Genomic DNA, 21,363 nt, shown 5'->3' with positions numbered 1-21,363 from the left:
ACCTAAAATAAATATAAATCTAATCAGGACAACCTTTTCCTATACTGAAGCTGGTCTGGCGATCAGTTGATTTCCGCAGATCAAATTTTAGTAACCCACGGCGATCAGCTATTATAATGGAGGACAGCTCCGGCTGGAAGTATAATGTACCATTCGTTGAAATACATGGATCGACCCTGTCTGAAAAGTTTCCCGGGAGGCACCAGTGATGCAGCACTGATCATTTTGAGTACTGGGTCACATATTAGTCCCTGGTGCTGCTCAGCGTCAGGACCTGGTATGAGCTACAGCATGCTGAGGGAGCCGGATGGGAGAAGAGGAGCAGTGAGTGGGGTATACTTATTTTTAAGTATGTCAGATGGGAAGAGGGGGGTGCGCAGCCGCGGTCAGCTGAAGGACGCAACACATTGAAAGGAGTTTGGCTCTTAATAAATAAATTTGTCACATCTTACTCCAACTTTCTTTATATTAAGACTGGCGTATAAAATGCCAGTCTTAATAAATTCCCCCCTCGGTCTTTCATATCCAGTGGAAATGCGCAATTAGTAGCAATAGAAATATCAAGCTAATAAAAAGGTATTAGAAGCAGGGTAAGGCTGCATTCACACACTGCAATTTACTGTCATTTTCCTAGTATGTCCGTTAGCGTTTTTTTATAGTGTTTTTTTGCTGTTAAAAGTGCTGTGGCTAGATGTTACTTTAAAGTCTTTAGTGAATTATTAAAAAGGCGGAATACAAAGTGCTATGGTTTGTAGCGTAATTGGGACCTGTGGCATTTTTTGAGTATTTCTCTCTTTCAGGCTTCTCTATAGGACTTGAAAAATGCCAGAAAAATCAAATATACAAAATGTTTAAAAATAAAAAACGCAGAAAGAAGGCGTGTGAAGGAGAATTACGTTGGTTTCCAACTGAAGCAAAGCAGGCGAAGTAAATACGGGTCTATACATCATGCTGTTCCTTAATGGAAATAGATTTCTGTATGGAAGCCAAGATGGCATAAATGTAAAATAAGCAGAGCCATCAAGTCACCTTGAACAGGATGGTAACATTTTAGGTTTGAGGTTTTAAATACAGATATACGGGGGCACATTTATTAACATTGGCGCACACAGTATTTTGGAGGTGTGAAGCAGAAAGTGTGCACCATATTTTTATAGCATCAGGCCATCAGTTTCTCAGTCTACCGTTTTCAGTTTGTGGGCATGGCCAAAAATGTCCCCAATTAGGCTCGGGCCCACTCTTGCAATGTGATTTTGCAGGAGATCGCTCATAAAAATAGTGTGTGGTAAGTACATCAAAATATTATGCAATATGGCAGTACAAAGAAATTGCGCTTTCACATACAATTTTCTGCGATTTAGGGGAGGAACCACGGTACGGAGGGTAAAAATATAAAAGTTGGATTTAAATAGAGCAAAAAATGGTGACTGCAGAACCCTAGGTGTGCCAGATTTTGGAATGCAGAATTTCTTTACAGAACGTTTTTTTTAAATTTCGCAATGCAAATCTGCAGTGAAAAAAGACCCAAAACACAAAAACAGGTTCTACAGGTTTAAAAAAAAAAACTGGAGGATATTTAATGTTGATTTTATGGCATATTATTACACCACTTGTGAATTGACCCTTATTCTGTAACATTTTTTTTAGTTATGTGATAAATAAGCAGAGGTCTCCTGACAGATATGTGATAAGGAAGAGTTCAACACTGATAAGTCACACTTAATAGAACATTTGATGGCTTTGTATGCGACTGATGTTTATACCTCAAATGTTTTTTTTTGTAGAATTATGCCTATATAGTACTTGCACTGAACTCTTGTACATGCGTCAGCCATTCTTGAGAATATGGCACATGATGTATTACATTTCTTACACCAAAACAATGATTTTTTTTATTTTTGAAAATTCTGAATTTACCCTTAACATGTGAAAATATATAGTTAACAAAAGGTCTAATTGGTTTAGCAGTTACCATGAAGACCGGCTCTTACCTTCCATGGGCATGAAAATCCAAGTGTACAAACTGATCTTCATGGGATACCGCTCTCTTGGCACGTTGGTGTTTTTGGTGTAAGGAGTCCATGTCATAAGACAATCCTTCATAATGTCTAATAAAATTATTTAATTTGTTTCCATACTGACCTGTAAAATAAACCAGAAGACAAATGTTACTTACATATAAAACAGAACACATTTTCTAAACTTAACATAGTTCAATGCTATGGACCCCTTTGGAGCCATGCTTTAGTTTTTTTAAATTCCATTGGCTGAAGTGCCCCAAAAAAAAAAAAAAACACAAAAAAAAACCAAAAAACGTTCAATTGGTTGTTAAAAATTGTGCTCCGTTCGGCTTCTGCAGCCTGCATACATTCTACTACACAGCAGGCTGCAGAATGCCAGTCACAGTGAAATCCGTCAGACTGTTTCTCGGACTATTCCTTCTCTAGCCCTTTCCTCTCCTGAACGATCTGCTAAACTGATTTATGACCAAAACAAAATTCAACTTTGATTTAGTTATACATCAGATTAGAAGATTGTTCAGGCGAGTAGAGAAAGGGGCTAGAAAAGGCATAGTCAGACAAACAATCTGACGGATTTCACTATGAATGGCATTTTATCGACGGTCATGTACTAGAATAAATTTTTTGAAATAAATTGTAAAAGCGTTTACACATAATATCCAAAGCAAAAAGAATATGGTGCCAAAGAGGTGTCCATAGCCTATAAGAGGTATAAGCCTATACATACACTGAGATGGGAGCTTCTCCCCAGGCTGTGTTGAGTACTGTCCGAGAAGTCATTAGATAAGATAGCAGTCGTGTAATGAAGCATTTCATTCCACAGGACAACATACAGGCGGATTAAAAAAGGATGGTGCAAAAAGTAAAGGCCTGACTTGCGGGGCTGATTGGAAGAGGACGAGTTTGCTGACAGGCTGGTGTTCAGCGATGAGGCTACCTTTAACCTCAGTGGAAAGGTCAATCGCCACAATGTTAGAATTCAGGGCGCAGAAAAACCACGTGCACTTATGGAGCACATGAGGGACTCACCCGAACGAAACATGTTCTGTGCAATGAGCAGGCGCAAAGTCCACCGTCCCTTCTTTTTTGTCAAGGATACGGTCTCTAGCCACTCCTACCTGGGAATGTTAAAGAGGCTCTGTCACCAGATTTTGCAAGCCCTATTTGCTATTGCAGCAGATAGGCACTGCAATGTAGATTACAGTAACGTTTTTATTTTTAAAAAATGAGCATTTTTGGCCAAGTTATGACCATTTTTGTAGTTATGCAAATGAGGCTTGCAAAAGTCCAAGTGGGTGTGTTTAAAAGTAAAAGTCCAAGTGGGCGTGTATTATGTGCGTACATCGGGGCGTTTTTACTACTTTTACTAGCTGGGCGTTCTGATGAGAAGTATCATCAACTTCTCTTCAGAACGCCCAGCTTCTGCCAGATCACGCTGTGACGTCACTCACAGGTCCTGCATCGTGTCAGACGAGCGAGGGCACATCGGCACCAGAGGCTACATTTGATTCTGCCGCAGCATCGGCGTTTGCAGGTAAGTAGCTACATCGACTTACCTGCTAACGCCGATGCTGCTGCAGAATCAACTGAAGCCTCTGGTGCCGATGTGTCCTCGCTCGTCTGACACGATGCAGGACCTGTGAGTGACGTCACAGCGTGATCTGGCAGAAGCTGGGTGTTCTGAAGAGAAGTGGATGATACTTATCAGAACGCCCAGCTAGTAAAAGTATTAAAAACGCCCCGATGTACGCACATAATACACGCCCACTTGGACTTTTACTTTTAAACACACCCACTTGGACTTTTGCAAGCCTCATTTGCATAACTACAAAAATGGTCATAACTTGGCCAAAAATGCTCGTTTTTTAAAAATAAAAACGTTACTGTAATCTACATTGCAGCGCCGATCTGCTGCAATAGCAGATAGGGGTTGCAAAATCTGGTGACAGAGCCTCTTTAAAGGAATGGCTTATGCCACAAATAGAGGAAGATTTGCCAAACATTTCCATTTGGATGGCTGCCGATACCGGAATGAAACTACCGGAATGTTGGATCGGCCATGCTGTAAGCAACGATTCACCAATGTTGTACTGGCCTCCACGATCGCCAGATCTAACACCCTGTGACTTCTGTGGGGCTACATTAAGGACTCCCAGCCAGGATCTGAATGACCCGAGAGAAGGGATCACTGAAAAACAGTCCATATCGGAGGATGTGGCTGGCACGTATCTGGACAGAACTGGACTACCACCTAGACATCTCTTGTCACTAATGGAAATCACTTTGAACATTTGTAGTGTATAGAGAAAACGTGGATAGATCGTGGGTCTTTTTAGGTTAATAAACTTGTTTTATGTTCTCTCGGTTATGAATACTAAGGCTATAATTTTGCAACACCCTGTATATCTGTACTTTGAACAAATTTGTCTACTCTTTATCGTTAAAGAGAAATGCAGAGAGGTCGGCAACTAGAGCGGCTACGATCATTCACATATAGGTTTCGAAAGGTTTCTGGAAATTCTCAGTATTGGATATATAGGAGATAAAAGTAGTTGTTGTGGACAGACCTTTATCTGGATTTGATGTCAGTTATTTCTGTTTTAATGTCCCTTTAATCTGACAACCAACTGTCAAGGAATCCCATTAATCTGGCATTTAACAAAAATTATCCAATGCAGCTTTAGTCCAGAAAAGTCCGGACGTTTGAGGTCGTTTCGTAGAGATGCAGTTATTTTGACGGTGTTACAATACTAAATATTTTTTGGATTAAAAACAACTCCTCGTGTGAATTTTTATATATTCGATTGCATACTATTATAGTCTCTGAAGGAAAAATTAAAAGTTCTGAAAAGTTAAGTAATTATACACTGTAAGGGTATGTGCACACACAAAATAAAAAAACACATATCAAAATACAGAGCTGTTTTCAAGGGAAACCAGCGCCTGATTGAGACATTTAAGCCACTCGCGATTTTTGGAGTGTTTTTTTTTACGGCCGTTTTTTTTTGGAGCTGTATTTCTATAGTCTATGAAAAACGGCTCCAAAAATGGCTGAAGAAGTGACATGAACTTTTTTGCGGCCGTTTTTCTTACGCGCCCGTTTTGAAAAGCGGCCGCGTAAAAAACGCCCCGTCGGAAGAGAATGCTGTTTTTCCCATTGGAGGCATTCTGCTTCCGATATTTCAGCCGTTTGTCGGGACGTTTATGGCCCGAAAAACGGCTGAGAACACTCCGTGTGAACATACCCTAATGCAGTTAAAACATCCCAACAGGAGATTAGAAAAAAATAAATAAATAAATACTAAGAAATTATCAAGTAGCCAGCCTAAAGTATAGCAGCAGGTTTCAAACATTTGACACTGGTAGGGAGTCAGTTATAAAGCTCTAGGCTTTTAGGATTGGCATTAGTATTGGTTAGAAGAGGCTATTTGGCTGTTAACAGTATCATTTTTTATTTTTTTTTGATAGTTTTAAAATTAATCACAAAAAAAAAAAAAAACACAAAAAATCCTTCACCTTTGTGATACACCTTTAAATCTCGCCAATTTTCACGTCACCAGGAGTCCACACCTGCTACAAATCAACCAATTAAAAACCTCCTCTCCTTTAAGAGTCTAGTCCTTGGTTCAAACTACTAAAGAAGCAATTGTCCTAAAGGAAGGACATCTGTTGTTTTTTCCTTATCTACTTGTAGCTACTTGCTCCTTTGAGAACATCCCAGTAAATGGATTCTAATGTCCTCTAATCTTTTGTCCCTCTGGGTCTGATGCGGCTCTGTGTATTCATTTATCTTTCATGCATGACAGATTTCCTTCATCTGAATTCTTCTGTCACTTTTTTGTTTTTTTTAGTCAGGAAAGGCTCGGCGCCTCATAAATAACTAACTTTAAGTTCTAAACATTGGAATATCTGATGTTAATGAGCCGAAATATCACTTGCATTGACATGCAGCACAGTTAACTGCCTTTTTTATACATGGTCCCTGAATTTAACAAACTTGTTCCTGGAAATAGCTAAAGATTCAGGATTGATCAAATGCAATGTACAACTCTCGTCAAGCGCTCATACAATGAGAAAGATTTTGGCCTTATGCACACAACCGTGCATTATGGTCCTCATACTATCCACAATTGCTGATAGTATAGGCCACATTCTATCCTACGGGCCAACGCACACCACCGTTGTTTCCACGGTCTGTGCATTGTACAGGAAACCGGAACGCAAAAAAACAGGACAAGTCATTTTACGGGCTGCATTTGCGGTCCGGGCTCCTTAAAGTCAATGCACATCCTGTGTGTGCACGGTCCATGATAGCGGACGGCACGCGGATGACACTCCGCGGGCCGTCCGGGCCGTAATCATTGACTGTGCGCAACATGCTACTGCCGTGTGCATGAGGCCTTAAAAAGAGTGCACATTTAGATATCGGTGCCATTATTTTTGGCTCCGGATATTTCACTAACCTCCTGAACGGTCAATGGTGCATGTAATTGGCAAGGGGGCGTGTAACATTGTTGTGACACCGTCCAATGAGCTACGGACAGTGCCACGGCAAGAGCTAAAGAGAGGAGAGCGTGTGTGCGCGTGCACATGAGCGCGCACGCTCACTCACCCTTCAGCTCTCGGCAGACAAGGACAAGACTGATCACTCGCGAGAAACCACACAGTCTTGTCTGCTGAGAGATGAAGAGTGGGAGCGTATGCGCGCACAGCTCCAAACTGCGCATGAGCGAACTCGCTCTCCAGGTATTGCTGTGGCACTGTCCATAGCCGATTGGGACAGTATCACAATGATGTTCCACGCCCCCTTGCCATTTACACGCACGATTGACAGGAGTTTACTTAAATATCGGGCGCCAAATATAATGGCACCAATATCTAAATAATGGAGGGTAGGGAAAAATGTAAAATGCCCCAGGGTTTGTGCAGCCCTGCCTATTACATGCTGCACATGTATGGACAGGTGAAAGGTTCTCTTTAAAGTGGAAAGCGGGAGGTGGGAATGAGGGGGGGGGGGGGGGAGGCACAACTTGCCAGGGAAAACAAGAACATTAAAGTAATCTCACATCAACGGTTTCATCTTCACCTCTAGGACATCATTATTTTTCAAGTTTTATAGGGAACAATACGCTTGTGCACCTTCTTGTATAGGAAAAGGTAGAAGGGATCAGAACATCAAGGTATACCTTTTTTTTACACGTTTAACATTTCGCACCACATATCTCGGGATATGTCAAGTTTAGGCCTGGTTCAGTTATTTTCCTTCCACCTAAGGTGTACACTGGGAGGACTCCCAACGTATATACATCCTACGAAAGGTAGCAACGCATCCCACTGGATAGGCATACAGTGGGATAAGTCGCCTGAACTCCCCGGGCAGAGCAATACTGGAAGTTCAGTGCCCGGACCCCCCGTCCAGGAGCTTGCGATGCTCTGGCCAGGTACTCTGGCATTGTAGCTCCTGACATCACTGTCTATACATAGACAGTGACTTCAGGAGCTTTCCCGAGCATGCTACTTTAAATTGATCATAAGTATACAATTAAATACTCAGGAATTAAAGCATTATAAAATCGATGAGCTATTTAAAAAGAAGCCCTTTGTTGAGAGGCCCATCACTGTTCCACTTTTCCTTTTATCTTGAAATTGTTCTCCAATTTCTTCCCATGACCTTATTGAATATGGTTTCATATTTTAAACCATAAGTCAAACAGCATCAAAGCACAGCTGCTGCCGGAAACTCAGGTCCTGGGAAAGCCCTTGTCACTGTCTATATATGGAAAGTGACATTAGAAGATGCTGGAATCTCCGGACGGAGCGTCGGCAAGGCTTTGGCTGGGGATTCAGTTCCTGTAGAAGCCCCTAATCCTACCGATGCTGTGGCCGGGGTCTTTGCAGTTGAAAGCCCCTATTACTGTCCATATATGGACAGGGACGTCAGGGCTTCTCCAGGACTTGGATCCCTAGGCCGAGCGCTGCCTAATGCTCTTCCCGGGGACTCCGGCCCTAGGGTAGCTCCCTGTGTTAATCTTTTAACGTAGACCTCTGACGAATGCCATAAAGTGGCATCTGTCACACAAACACCCATGTGTTAAAAAAAAAAAAAACGACGTATAGTAGTCCGACAGATGCCAAAAGGTCACTCTTGGCTAACGGAGTCCTATGGACATGTTTAGAGTGTACGTCGCAAGCTTTCCCAATGTACACGCTATACGTAGGAGAGATAAAAAAATGGGATGTGCACAGGCCCTTATACAGATGTGTCCTCAACTTCTATGTGCTCGTTGGACATGAACACTGAAAATAATACTCTTTCCACATGATTTTGGAGTGTGGTTGTGGAGAGTTTATGCCCATTCAGCCAAAAGAGTATTTGTGAGGTCAGCCACTGATGTTAAACAAGAAGGAACTCCAATTCATGCTAAAAGGTGTTGCGGTCAGGGTTCCGTACAGGCCCACTAGAGTTCCTCCACAACAAACTTGCCACACCATGTCTTTATGGACCTCGCTTTATGCACAGGGGAAGTCATCCTGGAACAGGAGAGTGCCCTCCTTAAGGCCCCATGCACACGACAGTAAAAATCTCCATAATTGCGGACAGTAATACTATCCACAATTCCGGACCCGCCAGGTTCTACGGGCCGCAGACACCCTTTCTGTATCGCTATGGATAGGCAACCGTGCCGGGAAATATGCAGCATGTTCTACTTTGTTTTTTATGGGCCGTACTCCCATACTCTGTATGAGAGCACGGCATGAAAATGCGGCCTGCGGCAGTCGGCCGTGTCCGCAATCGTGGGCCGTGATTACGGGCACTGCCATGTGCATGAGGCCTAAACCGGTTACCAGAAAGTTGGAAGCATACATTAATGTTTTTGTGTAACATTATATTTCACCATAAATAAGGGACCTAGCCCAAAGCCTGAAAAACCGCCTCAGATCATTAACCCTTCCTCCACAAAAAGTTTCTGTAGGCACTATGTAGTCTGGTGGTGTTCTCCTGGCATCCGCCAAACTCCAATTCATCTGTCAGACTATCAGAAAGTTAAAAGTGATTTATCTCTCCAGAGAACACGTTTCCACTGCCCTAGAGTCCAGTGGCGGCGTGATGATCTTAGGCTTGTGTGAGGGTGCTCAACTATGTAAACCCATATTATGAAGCTCCCGATGCAGTTTATCACTTCCAGAAGCAGTGTGAAATTCAGTAGAGTTTGTGTGGTCTACCACTTCGTGGCTGAACTTTTGTTGCTCCTAGACACTTCCACTTCATTATAATAGCACTTACAGTTGACCGGGGCAGAACTAGCAGATCAGAAACTTCACAAACCGACTTGTGGCTAAAGTTGACATCGTGTGACAGTGACACGTTTCTAGTCACCGAGCTCTTGAGTATGATCCATACTGAAAACTGCATGGCTATGTGCTTGAATTTCTGTACCCGTTTGCAATGGGTGTGGTAGAAACACCAGAACTCAATTAGCATGGATTGCCTCATATTGTGGATATACCACAGATCAGCAATAACCAAGCACCACTGGTCAACTTACCACTTCCAAAGTTAGGCCTTATTCACACGAACGTGTTTCACGTCCATGATACGCGCGTGAAAATCACGCGCGTCGCACGGACCTATGTAACTCAATGGGGCCATTCAGACAGTACGTGATATTCACGCAGCGTGTGTCCGCTGCATAAAATTCACGACATGTCCTATACCTGAGCGTGTTTTGCGCATCACGCACCCATTGAAGTCAATGGGTGCGTGAAAATCACGCGCAGCACACGGACGCACTTCTGTGTGCTGCGCGTGATTCGCGCAACAGTAGATCAAGAAATTAAGGGAAAAATAAAACCACTTCCTTAATTTTTTTCTAAACATCAAAACTGTGTCATAAGGATGGCATATGCGTGAAAATCACGCAGCAAACACTTATGACACACGGAACTGCAACGCGCAAAACGCACACGTTCGTGTGAATAAGGCCTTAAAATGATCAAATCTACTACTAGTAACTAGGAGCTTCTGGGCACCAATGCAAAGTCTAACTGGGCCCCCAACTATTATACATAATAGTGCAGGTCTTGCAGCTCTTTATATGGGGCAGAGGGACCTTTTGAGCTCCCTCAGGTTCCAGGGCCTGGGTGTGACCACAACCTCTACACGATAAGGCCTCGTTTACACGAGCGTGATATACGTGCGTGCGACGCGCGTGCTTTTCACGCATGTCGTACGCACCTATATTAGTCTATGGGGGCATGCAAACAGTCCGTGAGTTTTCCTCAGCGTGAGTCCGCTGAAAAAAACTCACGACATGTCCTATCTTTGTGCGCTGTTCGCGCATCACGCACCCATTGAAGTCAATGGGTGCATGAAAACCACGCATGCCGCACGGAAGCACTTCCGTGCGAACTGCGTGATTCGCGCAACAGCTGTCAAACTCTGAATGTAAACAGAAAAGCACCACGTGCTTTTCGGTTAACAAACATCCAAACGGAGTGTCATAATGATGGCGGCTGCGCGAAAATCACGCAGCCACGCATCATACGCCGATGACACACGGAGCGGTTATGTGCCTTTTGCGCACGCAAAACGCCGCGTTTTTTGCGTGCGCTAAACGCACACGCTCGTGTAAATCAGGCCTAAGGCTTATTTACCCAATTGTATAGATGCGTGCTATTTCTTTTACAATTCCTGAATGCACACATTTGGGACATTCGGTGTTGGCTGAAAGTGGAGGCCATGCCGAGTACCTTCAACATGAGTCAAGGTGTTGCTACAACTCCGAATCATCACCTGCTGTGTCTGATTCACCTCTGTTGGGTAAATAAAGTACAATATAATGTTCTGCTCAGCACCGCATCTATGACTGCATCCACTTCAGTGAATGAGTAAGAACTACTAAATAGGATGCACAGATTTCCCCCCTGAGAAACACGTCAGTAGACTTTAAAATCCACCTCTAAAAACAACATGATAAACTAGTGTAGGTCAGACTAATCAACCCCGACTCCATTAATAAAACGAACATTCAGCTTACATGCCAATTCAACAAAGCTGTATAGAAGTAGCTGGAAGATACCTGTGGAAAATCCGCCTAAATCAGGACCAGGACAAAAAGACATACCAGTTTCTATAGTCAGTTTTGTGGCTTTTTATTCCTTGCGTCCACGTTAACTAAGTGGGAAGACTTGTTATTGTAAGGCCCTGTTCACACTGAGTTTTTTTGACACGTTTGATGTGGAAAACGCGTCGGAAAACATGCCAAAAAACGGCTGAAAATGCCTCCCATTGATTTCAATGGGAGGCGGACGCGTTTTTTTACCGCGAGCGGTAAAAAGAAGCGACATGCCCTATCTTCGGGCGTTTAAGCCTCTGACCTCCCATTGACATCAATGGGAGGCAGAGAAAGCGTATTTCGCTGCGTTTTTGCCCGTGGAACTCAATGGGCGCGAGTGGAAATATACGCCACGAAAAACGCGGCAAACGGTGTGCAGGCAGATTAAAATCTGCAAAAAACACTGTGTGAACTCAGCCTAACATGGCATCATGATGTGAGCTTATGATGTCAAGTGACAGACTTTGCCATTGCATGGCATCACCCAAGAGCCAGAACAAGGAAAGAGATAACCCATCACCATTGTGTCCTCCACATAATGCAATTCCTTGAAGCAAGTCAAATTATGTAGGACTGTCGAGGCTAGGTTTTAAAAAAATAAAAAAATATTACACACACAGTTCTAAATCAACGGCAAGCCTGTCACAAGTTATTCATCCTTTAGACCGCTTATGGCCGGAACTCATACATGTGAAAATATAAGTAACCGTTTTATCAGAGGCTTTTGTGCAAAATTCTTATTTAAAACAAAGCTAAAGTGCTAAGCTTGCATATTAATGTTAATCCTCCGTACAGTGTGTGAAAATGAAGAAACGTAAAGCTGGTGGCTGCCTGGGAAATTACTTTGATGAAGTGATGAGCCAAGGAGATAAATTCCAATTTGTGCCATATCTCCTGTGCCTAAAACAGACTTGTTCCCATTCACAGTGTAATGACAATAACGCATGCTGCCAGTCACTCTAGAGAGCCAAATTGTCATATTTTATCAGCGATGGGAGTCGTTCTGTGTGGAAATGTGCTTTCAAGAAGGCGGTTAGATATGCCTCATAAATACAACGCATCACATTATGATAAATTAGACTTTCTTTAACCAGGCATACTTTAACCATACACAAGCATAGAGACCAGAGACCCTGTGGGAGAATCATTCCAGTCAATGCATTGCAAACTATTCCTAAACACCACATTAAATAATAAAATCGACTGAAGTTACAGAAATGCTGTTACTTAAAGGGTAACTAAACTTTTAAAAACACTTTCGACATGTCATAGCTACATGTCAAAAGTTTCGATTGGTGGGAGGTCCGAGCAGTGAGCTAAAACTAAGCTGCAAGAAGCGTTCGGGTGAGCGTTGTGCCGCTTTGTTTCTGAGCAAGCGGTGTACGGGCTCATTGACTTTCCTTTGAGCCCGTACACCGCTCGCTAGGATTTCCGAGAATAGTCTATCAGAAACAAAGTGGCACTGTGCTCACCCAAGCTTCGTTTTAGTGATCGATGGGGTTCTCAGTGCTCGGACCCCCACCGATCAATACTTCGGACATGTCAATAGTTTTTTCAAAGTTTAGTTACCCATTAAATTCTTTACTTCCAAATGATACTTGTTTTCCCAAATGTTTATTTCATGCATTTTACTTTATTGCTCGGGGGAAAAACACCAACAGCACCACCAAAACGGATAGTATGTACAGAATAAAGTGTCTAAAAAGTAGGATAAAGCTGATGCATGTCATGTATTTTGCTTAGTAAATAGCCCCAAATATTAATTTCCAATAACTCTTTAATGACTAACCAATTTTATGGCAATGAAGGCCTTGACAGCCCCTTTCCATATGCCATATTGGAGTCATGGAAGCTATAAGGATTCCCTGCTCTCTGAACCAGAAAAGAGCACGCAAATAAGCAACTGCTCTCTCTATGGCAGACCCGGTCCCCGTTCATGCATTACATGTAGTACTTAATATTGCCTGTAGTCAACAGAAATTTATAAACTCCTTTGCACACAACGCAAAAGAAAACCACACTTTTTTTTTTTTAATTGGGGAAAAATCATGGTATTAAAAAAAATGCAGGCAAGAACTTTTTTGTTAAAAAGGTGTATATTTAACTTGGTTTTATTGCGTTTCAGCTCGCATGAGCATATCCTAAGGCCAGAGTTACATGTCAACTTATTTTTTACAGATCGCAAACTTGAATGGGTTTTCCTACTAACAACATTTATCATATCTTTACAGGATAGGTGCTAAATGTTAGATCACTGGGGGCTCCTCCAACGGCACCCCTGCTGATCACTAGTACTGGGCACCCCAGTCACCCATCTCTATGCAACTCCATGGAAGATGCATTAAAAAAAAAAAAAAAACACAGCCGAGCGCGCTCACTGCATTATTTTGGATGATTCGGTTGCCCTACAAAACTTCCTATGAAGTCCTAATCCGTTTATTTCTAGTCAATCCCACCAATAGCTAAATTTAGGTGTGTGAATAGCAGATTGAAATCGGTCATCTGCCAGAAAGCTGATCAGACGTGCTCAAAAATCTTGCGTGTAAAAAGCATCTGAAAGCCAACGCCATTATAGTGAAAAGGAAGGTCTTATTTTACCGGACAAGGAAGACCAGAATTTGTTCTAGATTGACTAAATATCAGTGTGTGTAAATGGCCAACACAGAGCAATCGTAGAGAAGTTGAAATTCATCTGAATTCTGCATGTGTAAACGCAACTATGGGGTATAGATAAAAAAAAATTGAACTTAAATTTAAGAAACTTTCCAATATAATTTGTTTTCCAATTCTTCACTGTTTTCATACTCCCAATGAAACACATTTCACATGTGTATGGCTGAGTTCACACATATCAGTTTGACCAGCTGTTTTATGCCTGAACTGATGTCATGTTTGTGCACTGGTCTGGCAATATAGCTGGAGGAAAACAAAATCTCAATCCAACTTTTTCTTCTATCTGGCGCAGGGAGATGTCCGGCCTAATAACGGATGCATCGAATGCTAAAACTGCTTTTATGGGACAAAAATCGGATCAGTACTGGCATCAGTTTTCCTGCAGCGCTTCTGTACCACCCCGGAAGTAGATCAAACTGTATCGCGTACATATGTGACGGGCATAATTTTAAAGCCGCATAGGACGATTGAGAATTCTATGGAAACACGTAAGAAAATGGTTTTCAGCGTGTGAGATTTAAAAATCTACGGCAGCATTTCGATATTCCTCCACACCTCTCTGGTTTTAGCAACTACAAATCTATTGCAAGCAATCAAGTCGGGATTTCCTCTACCATTAAACATTGCCAAATACTTTCTAGTTTTGCGTAACAAAACATTTTATATTTAAAAAGGTGATAAAGAAATGGTTACCATTGTTGAATATATTCCTTTACCGTCCTACATTCCAACATTGAGGAATATTGTTACCGTGGTAAATTGGGGCTCCAAATTTTTTAGGTCTATGGTTGTTGGCGTAAAGGCCAAGTACTGACCAAGTCCAATAATTATCTGGAAGCCAGCATAACATGTAAACCTAACTGCTGTCTGATTCGGCTACATGCCTGGACCTTTAATATGTACAGGTAACCCACCATCAGAGCCAAAGCACAAAAGTTCAAAGGCGTTAACTTATTCCTTTTTCGTTTAAAAAAAATAAAAATAAATAGAAACCTGACTGAAAGGAGCCATGACGCACTTGTGAACGCAACCATAAGGGTATGTTCACACAGGTAGGGTATGCTGCAGATTTCCTGCAAAAGAAAGTCAGAGGACTCAAAAAGACGCAGGTAAATTCGGTCACAGAAATCAGCAGCAAATAGTGATTTTACCTGCAGATTAAAGAGGCTCTGTCACCAGATTTTGCAACCCCTATCTGCTATTGCAGCAGATCGGCGCTGCAATGTAGATTACAGTAACGTTTTTATTTTTAAAAAACGAGCATTTTTGGCCAAGTTATGACCATTTTCGTATTTATGCAAATGAGGCTTGCAAAAGTACAACTGGGCGTGTTTACAGTAAAAGTCCAACTGGGCGTGTATTATGTGCGTACATCGGGGCGTGTTTACTACTTTTACTAGCTGGGCTTTCTGATGAGAAGTATCATCCACTTCTCTTCAGAACGCCCAGCTTCTGGCAGTGCAGATCTGTGACGTCACTCACAGGTCCTGCATCGTGTCGGCACCAGAGGCTACAGTTGATTCTGCAGCAGCATCAGCGTTTGCAGGTAAGTAGCTACATCGATTTACCTGCAAACGCCGATGCTGCTGCAGAATCATCTGTAGCCTCTGGTGCCGATGTGTCCTCGCTCGTCTGACACGATGCAGGACCTGTGAGTGACGACACAGCGTGATCTCTGGAGAACACGGCTGTGTCTGCACTACCAGAAGCTGGGCGTTCTGAAGAGAAGTGGATGATACTTCTATGCACAACGCCCAGCTAGTAAAAGTAGTAAACACGCCCCGATGTACGCACATAATACACGCCCAGTTATACTTTTACTTTTCAACACGCCCAGTTGTACTTTTGCAAGCCTCATTTGCATAAATACGAAAATGGTCATAACTTGGCCAAAAATGCTCGTTTTTTAAAAATCAAAACGTTACTGTAATCTACATTGCAGCGCCGATCTGCTGCAATAGCAGATAGGGGTTGCAAAATCTGGTGACAGGGCCTCTTTAAGTGTGAAGCTTTGACTGTGGCAAACTATATGTGCACCTGTAGAATATTCAGCTATTTTTACACGGTTTCCGCTGCTTAAACCTCTTAAAAACCATAACAGAACTTTAAATTAAATTCAGCATATTTTAGGCTCCGTTCATATCTGCGTCTCGTCTCCGTTCTGACGGAACGGAGCCATGACTGACAACCAGAGCAGAGGTTTCCGTTTCCATCACCATTGATTTCAACAGTGACGGATCCGGTGCAAATGGTTTCCGTTTGTCTCCGTTGTGCAGGGGTTCCGTCGTTTACTGAATGATTACCGAAGTAGACTACGCTGGTGATGGAATCCTCGGCCAGGATCAGTTTTTACCGCCCGTTACAAGGATCGATTCATTAAAAAAAACGGCCGGTAAAAACTGATCCATTGACTTCTGTGGGAGCCGTGGGGTCGTCAAAACGGCCAAAAATATGACGGCCAGTTTTCACGTGCCGTTAAAGAAACGGCCGTGTTAATACACCCATAGAACTCTATTGTTCTGAAAACGGCCGTGTGACGGCCGTTGAACAGCTGTTTTTCAGTGTCGTGTGAATGTAGTCCAATTCTTTCTGATCTCTTCCATGGGAGAAAGACAAAATAAACAACCTGTAAATTTGCTCACACTGTCAGTCTGCAGGATTTTCTGCATGTTTCTCAAACAAACAGTCTTGTAGCAATTCTGCAGCGTACACAGCGGTTATTTCCAACGGATCTCTTCCAAATATTGTGGTGATGAGCTGAGAGGCAGGGCTTAGCCAAGGGGGCATTGGTTATCCATCTTGTGTCCAACTGCAGACAGGACAGAAGGGGAGGTTCCTACTGCAGTCAGACAGGATTGTGAGATTTGGTAATCATGGCTGATAACCTGGGACACAAAGATGTGGTCTTTATATATATTTCTCAGTACTAATTGCAATGAGACAAAATAGGATCAATGAACAGAAGAAAAGTAGAAGATTAAGAAAAGGTAGTGCTTGTATTATTCTTCTTTTTTTTTTTTCTCTGCATTTTCTAACGTTTAGTATTCTTTTAAAATCGTCCTGATTTCATAGTCGCTACCCCTTCAAAACTGTTCCATCAACTAAGTTTGACTTGCATAACTGAAAGTAATTGGTCTTTGCCATATACTAAAAGAGAAAAATAAAAAAAAGATAGCCATTAAAAAAAATCCATGCAAGCAAAGTTTATTTGCAAGTACTCGTAAGTAAAAATTAATGCTGATTAATTCAGGGGCTTCTCAGATGTTCAAACAGTAAGAAAAAACCCTGTTTTGTTACTCTATTATAACTGTAATGTGAAACAATTGCTTAACCCTACGCAAGAACGGATATAACCTGCAGAAAAAAAAAAAAAAAAAGCTTCAAGTTGGATACATTCATAGATTTTTTTTTTCGATTTAAATAGGACTTCTCAAAATCCTTTTTCCTCCTCTATAAACATTTCTAGACAAAGGGCACAGCGGAGAACATGATTCCCCCTTCCCCGCTGGGAATAAAACTGGCAGAACTGTAGCATCAAACAAATATATTCTCTTTGCACAAAGTCAACTGTAAACCTCTCGTTAAAAGGCAAAATTTTCGTTGATCAACGGTGTTAGAACAATTTTTCTACAACTTTTAGAAAACCTGACATCAAAAATATAACATTGATATACTTCTACATATTCCTCTATACGTGCAAACAAAAAAATGGGGGAGATCTATCAATTGTATTAGCATGCATGTATTCAAAAGCGAAGATGGCGTAAAATGGACCAAATTTTATCAAAACGGCGCATGTGGTATAATAAATTTAGCACAACTCTTTAGGCATGTGGAGGCCCCACTAGACGGAGCGATTATCATTCGAAATGTTTGTATAGTCGTTTGAGTGTAAGAGATAATTGCCACGTGTAATAGTGCGCAACGATCGGACGACAGATAAATCAACCACATCTACCTGAATGATTATCGTTCATCGCCGCCACATCGCCTGATCTCATCAGAAATCTCAGTCGTTAGTAGTAGAGAGGTGTGGTGCGAACTCATTAGCAATTATTGTTAGGTGTAATGGATAGTCTCTTGACCGCAAACGACTCGCTACATCATCGCTTGTAGTTCGCTCAAAGAATATCTGCCCATTTGATAGGCCCCTAAACATTTCCCTTCTGTAGGTCACTTCATAGCTGGTGTACACACACGTATATTTTGCACCAAAAAATTATTGTGTGTAATCAATTTAGAGCGCAGATTACTCATCTTAGGGACTGTTTACATCAGCATTGGAACAGATAAACGGAAAGTCAAACGGAAGCCGGTCAGAGGGACGGGTAAACAAAAAGACAACAGAAAGTATAATTTCCATGCGCATTACCATTGATTTCAGTGGTTTTGTGCTTTAGCTTGACTCTATTCCGCTAGCTTTCCGTGTTTTTTTTTTCACAGAAATAGCGCAGCACACTATGCTATTGTTTGTGGGGGGAAAAATACAGAAACCTAGCGGAATAGGGGCAAACTGAAAGAAAAAAAATATTATTGAAATCAATGGTAATGTAAACAGAAACAATTTACATTTGTTTTTCCGTTCATCTGTTCCAAATGGAAGCCCAACGCTGATGTTAATAGGCCCTTAGTAACTTCCCTTGTTTTAGACACTGTTCAAAACTGTCAAAGTCAAAGTGTCTGAATATTGGACACATGTAAATTTTTTATTTTAAGGAAAATTTCCACGAATGCCTGTCTTACCAAGTGCCAGCAAATAAAAACCAGATTTAACAGCTGAACACACAAACGTATTTCTGCTCCATGAGCTGTCCGTTTTAACAATGGACAGAACACTGACCGATGCCGCTCAATGGGGCTATTCACACATTCGTTTTTTGTTTCAACAGAGCGTGCACAACCATAGGCTGGTCTGTTTTTTTACGGCCCATACTCATCCATTGAAGTCTGTGGGTGTATGGGAAAAAAAAAAAAAAAAACAGACAGCACACATTCACGTGGATGAAGAAGTTACAGTACCCTTTTTTGTGGACGTATATGAGGAATACAGTGGATTGAAAATTCTTCTAGAATACACTGCATGGGAGATTCTAGAGAGTGATTAGACACCTTTGACTAAACTAACCGCTTTTTACCACGTGTACAAAAAGTGGAGAACAGACTATATCACGAGATGAACGTGCGTAGTCGAGCCCTATTGGTATCTTGGATAGAACACCTCTGACCATACCTCTGCATGAATTTGGAGATAAATGGGAGGTACAGCTAAGGCCCTATACAAAACTTAATGCCTCTGAGTGCCGGAAGCCTAAATCTCAGAATGCCCTATTCCTTGTTAGGGTATGTTCACACGCACTGTTTTCAGACGTAATTCGGGCGTTTTACGCCTCGAATTACGGCAGAAAAAACTGCTCCATTACACCTACAAACATCTGCCCATTGCTTTCAATGGGAATTACGATGTTCTGTTCCCACGAAAATTACGGCTCGTCAAAAGAAGTGCAGGTCACTTCTTGGGACGTTTTTGCTCACTGCGTGTGAACATACCCTTATTGTTTTCTCATGTTCTATATTGAAGCAGGTATCTGACATTTTTCCCTGGTTTTTACTTCAGTGTAGTGGTCTTCCTGCCACACCAGTATCTGTATATTTGAACATACCCCTAGATTTTTGAATACGGGATGTCTACATTTTGATTAGCACTCGCACTATGTATGGATCTCCCCTCATATACTGGCAGCAAGACTCACCCAAGGCTTATATAAAACACTAATTTCCGGGCAATAATTGTATCTTTAATAAAGGAAAGGTGAAAGGAAACAGAACTTTTTCTGAAGGCAGTGCTCCAACTCCACATTCATGGGCATGCTATTGTTTTCCTGGCACTTTTAAGAGCTGCCAGTAGGGAAAAAAATCATCCCCCATACACAGGCATTTTAATTCACTTGATATATAAAAAGTGTTTGGTTTTTTTACAAGCACTTTTCACACAGTTCCTCCGACAGAAAGGTCGACCTGAACCAATGAACAGAAGCCCAACGCGAACAGGTCCTAAGTGTAACAGTGGGCCCTTATTTATCAATATATTCTAACCGAAAAACTTGGCTTGTTGCCCATAACAACCACTCACTGTACATTATTTTTAATTTACAACCGTGACCAGATGTTCCGTGCACACCTTACAAAAATGTTTTCATGGCATCTCAAGTTTTTGGGGTTTTTTCTCTTGTTTTCGTTTTCCCCTAAACGGACCATTTTCCTACCAACTTCAATGGAATTTGAGATTTTACTGTACAATGTCTCAGCAGCTGATGGTCAGAAAATTATTTAATCCATTATCATTTGAGGAGGGGCAAACAATTACATAATTTAACACAATTCTAGACAAATTTACTGGCCTGTAGGGAAAAAAATTCTCAAAATCATATTTCAAATAAGATTATGCTCCTAGATGAGTGTTTTCAGCAGTTATTCCAATTGAATTGTGTAGCTTTGGTGTTTTTAACGTACCAATAATTGAATCTAGTGTCCATAGGCTCCCTATATAGCAATTCTGTCAATATATTTTCCGATGAAAAGCCAGACGGAACTTAAAGTGATTAGGTTCCGTCGTATGCCGGCGATGTCCGTTGTGCAATGGAACCATTGCTTCCGTTATTCCCTTGTTCTGCTCCTCTGAATGAACAGAACGGAACCTCACAAAGCAGATGTGAAAGAAGCCTGAGGGTATGTTCACACTGCAAACTAAAAACAGCTGTAACATACGGAGCTGTTTTCAAGCAGTTTTTTTTATGCATCAAGCAGTTTTTTATTCTTTTATGGCAGTCTTTGAAGCGTTTTTTCTATTGAAAGTTCTAACATACGGACAGGAAAAAGGCGGTTTTAGGCCTCATTTACACGAGCGTGTGCGTTTTGCGCGCGCAAAAAACGCTGCGTTTTGCGCGCGCAAAAGGCACTTGGCAGCTCCGTGTGTCATCCGTGTATGATGCGCGGCTGCGTGATTTTCGCGCAGCCGCCATCATAGAGATGAGGCTAGTCGACGCCCGTCACTGTCCAAGGTGCTGAAAGAGCTAACTGATCGGCAGTAACTCTTTCAGCACCCTCGACAGTGAATGCCGAACACAATATACACCAACCTGTGAATAAAAAAAAGAAGACTTTCATACTTACCAAGAACTTCCTGCTTCCCCCAGTCCGGGCTCCCGGCCGTTGCCTTGGTGACGCGTCCCTCTCTTGTCATCCGGCCCCACCTCCCAGGATGACGCCGCAGTCCATGAGACCGCTGCAGCCTGTGATTGGCTGCAGCCTGTGCTTGGCCTGTGATTGGCTGCAGCTGTCACTTGGACTTTACTGTCATCCCGGGAGGTCGGACCGGAGTTATCGGTAAGTCAGAACGTCTTTTTTTTTTTACAGGTTCATGGATTTTCGGAGCGGAAGTCACTGTCCATGGTGCTGAACCAGTTTAACGCTTTCAGCACCGTGGACAGTGACAGTCTCCTGACGTCGCGTACCCGAACATTTTTTACCGGTTTCGGTCAAAACGAGTTTGGCCG

At 42.1% G+C, this 21,363-nt stretch overlaps 1 protein-coding gene across 1 annotated transcript in view; it reads right to left on the bottom strand.

Moving 5' to 3' along the window:
* Nucleotides 1-21,363, bottom strand: part of ADAM10 (ADAM metallopeptidase domain 10) — a 167,363-nt gene that overhangs the window by 99,993 nt on the left and 46,007 nt on the right. Inside the window, exon 2 of the mRNA XM_075857941.1 lies at nt 1,992-2,142. Coding sequence (XP_075714056.1) covers nt 1,992-2,142 — 151 coding nt within the window. The remainder of the gene's footprint in view (nt 1-1,991; nt 2,143-21,363) is intronic.

This window comes from Rhinoderma darwinii, chromosome 3 (genome assembly GCF_050947455.1).
Source record: "Rhinoderma darwinii isolate aRhiDar2 chromosome 3, aRhiDar2.hap1, whole genome shotgun sequence".
NCBI classification, from domain to species: Eukaryota; Metazoa; Chordata; class Amphibia; order Anura; family Rhinodermatidae; genus Rhinoderma; species Rhinoderma darwinii.
This window is presented reverse-complemented; position numbering and strand designations above follow the sequence as displayed.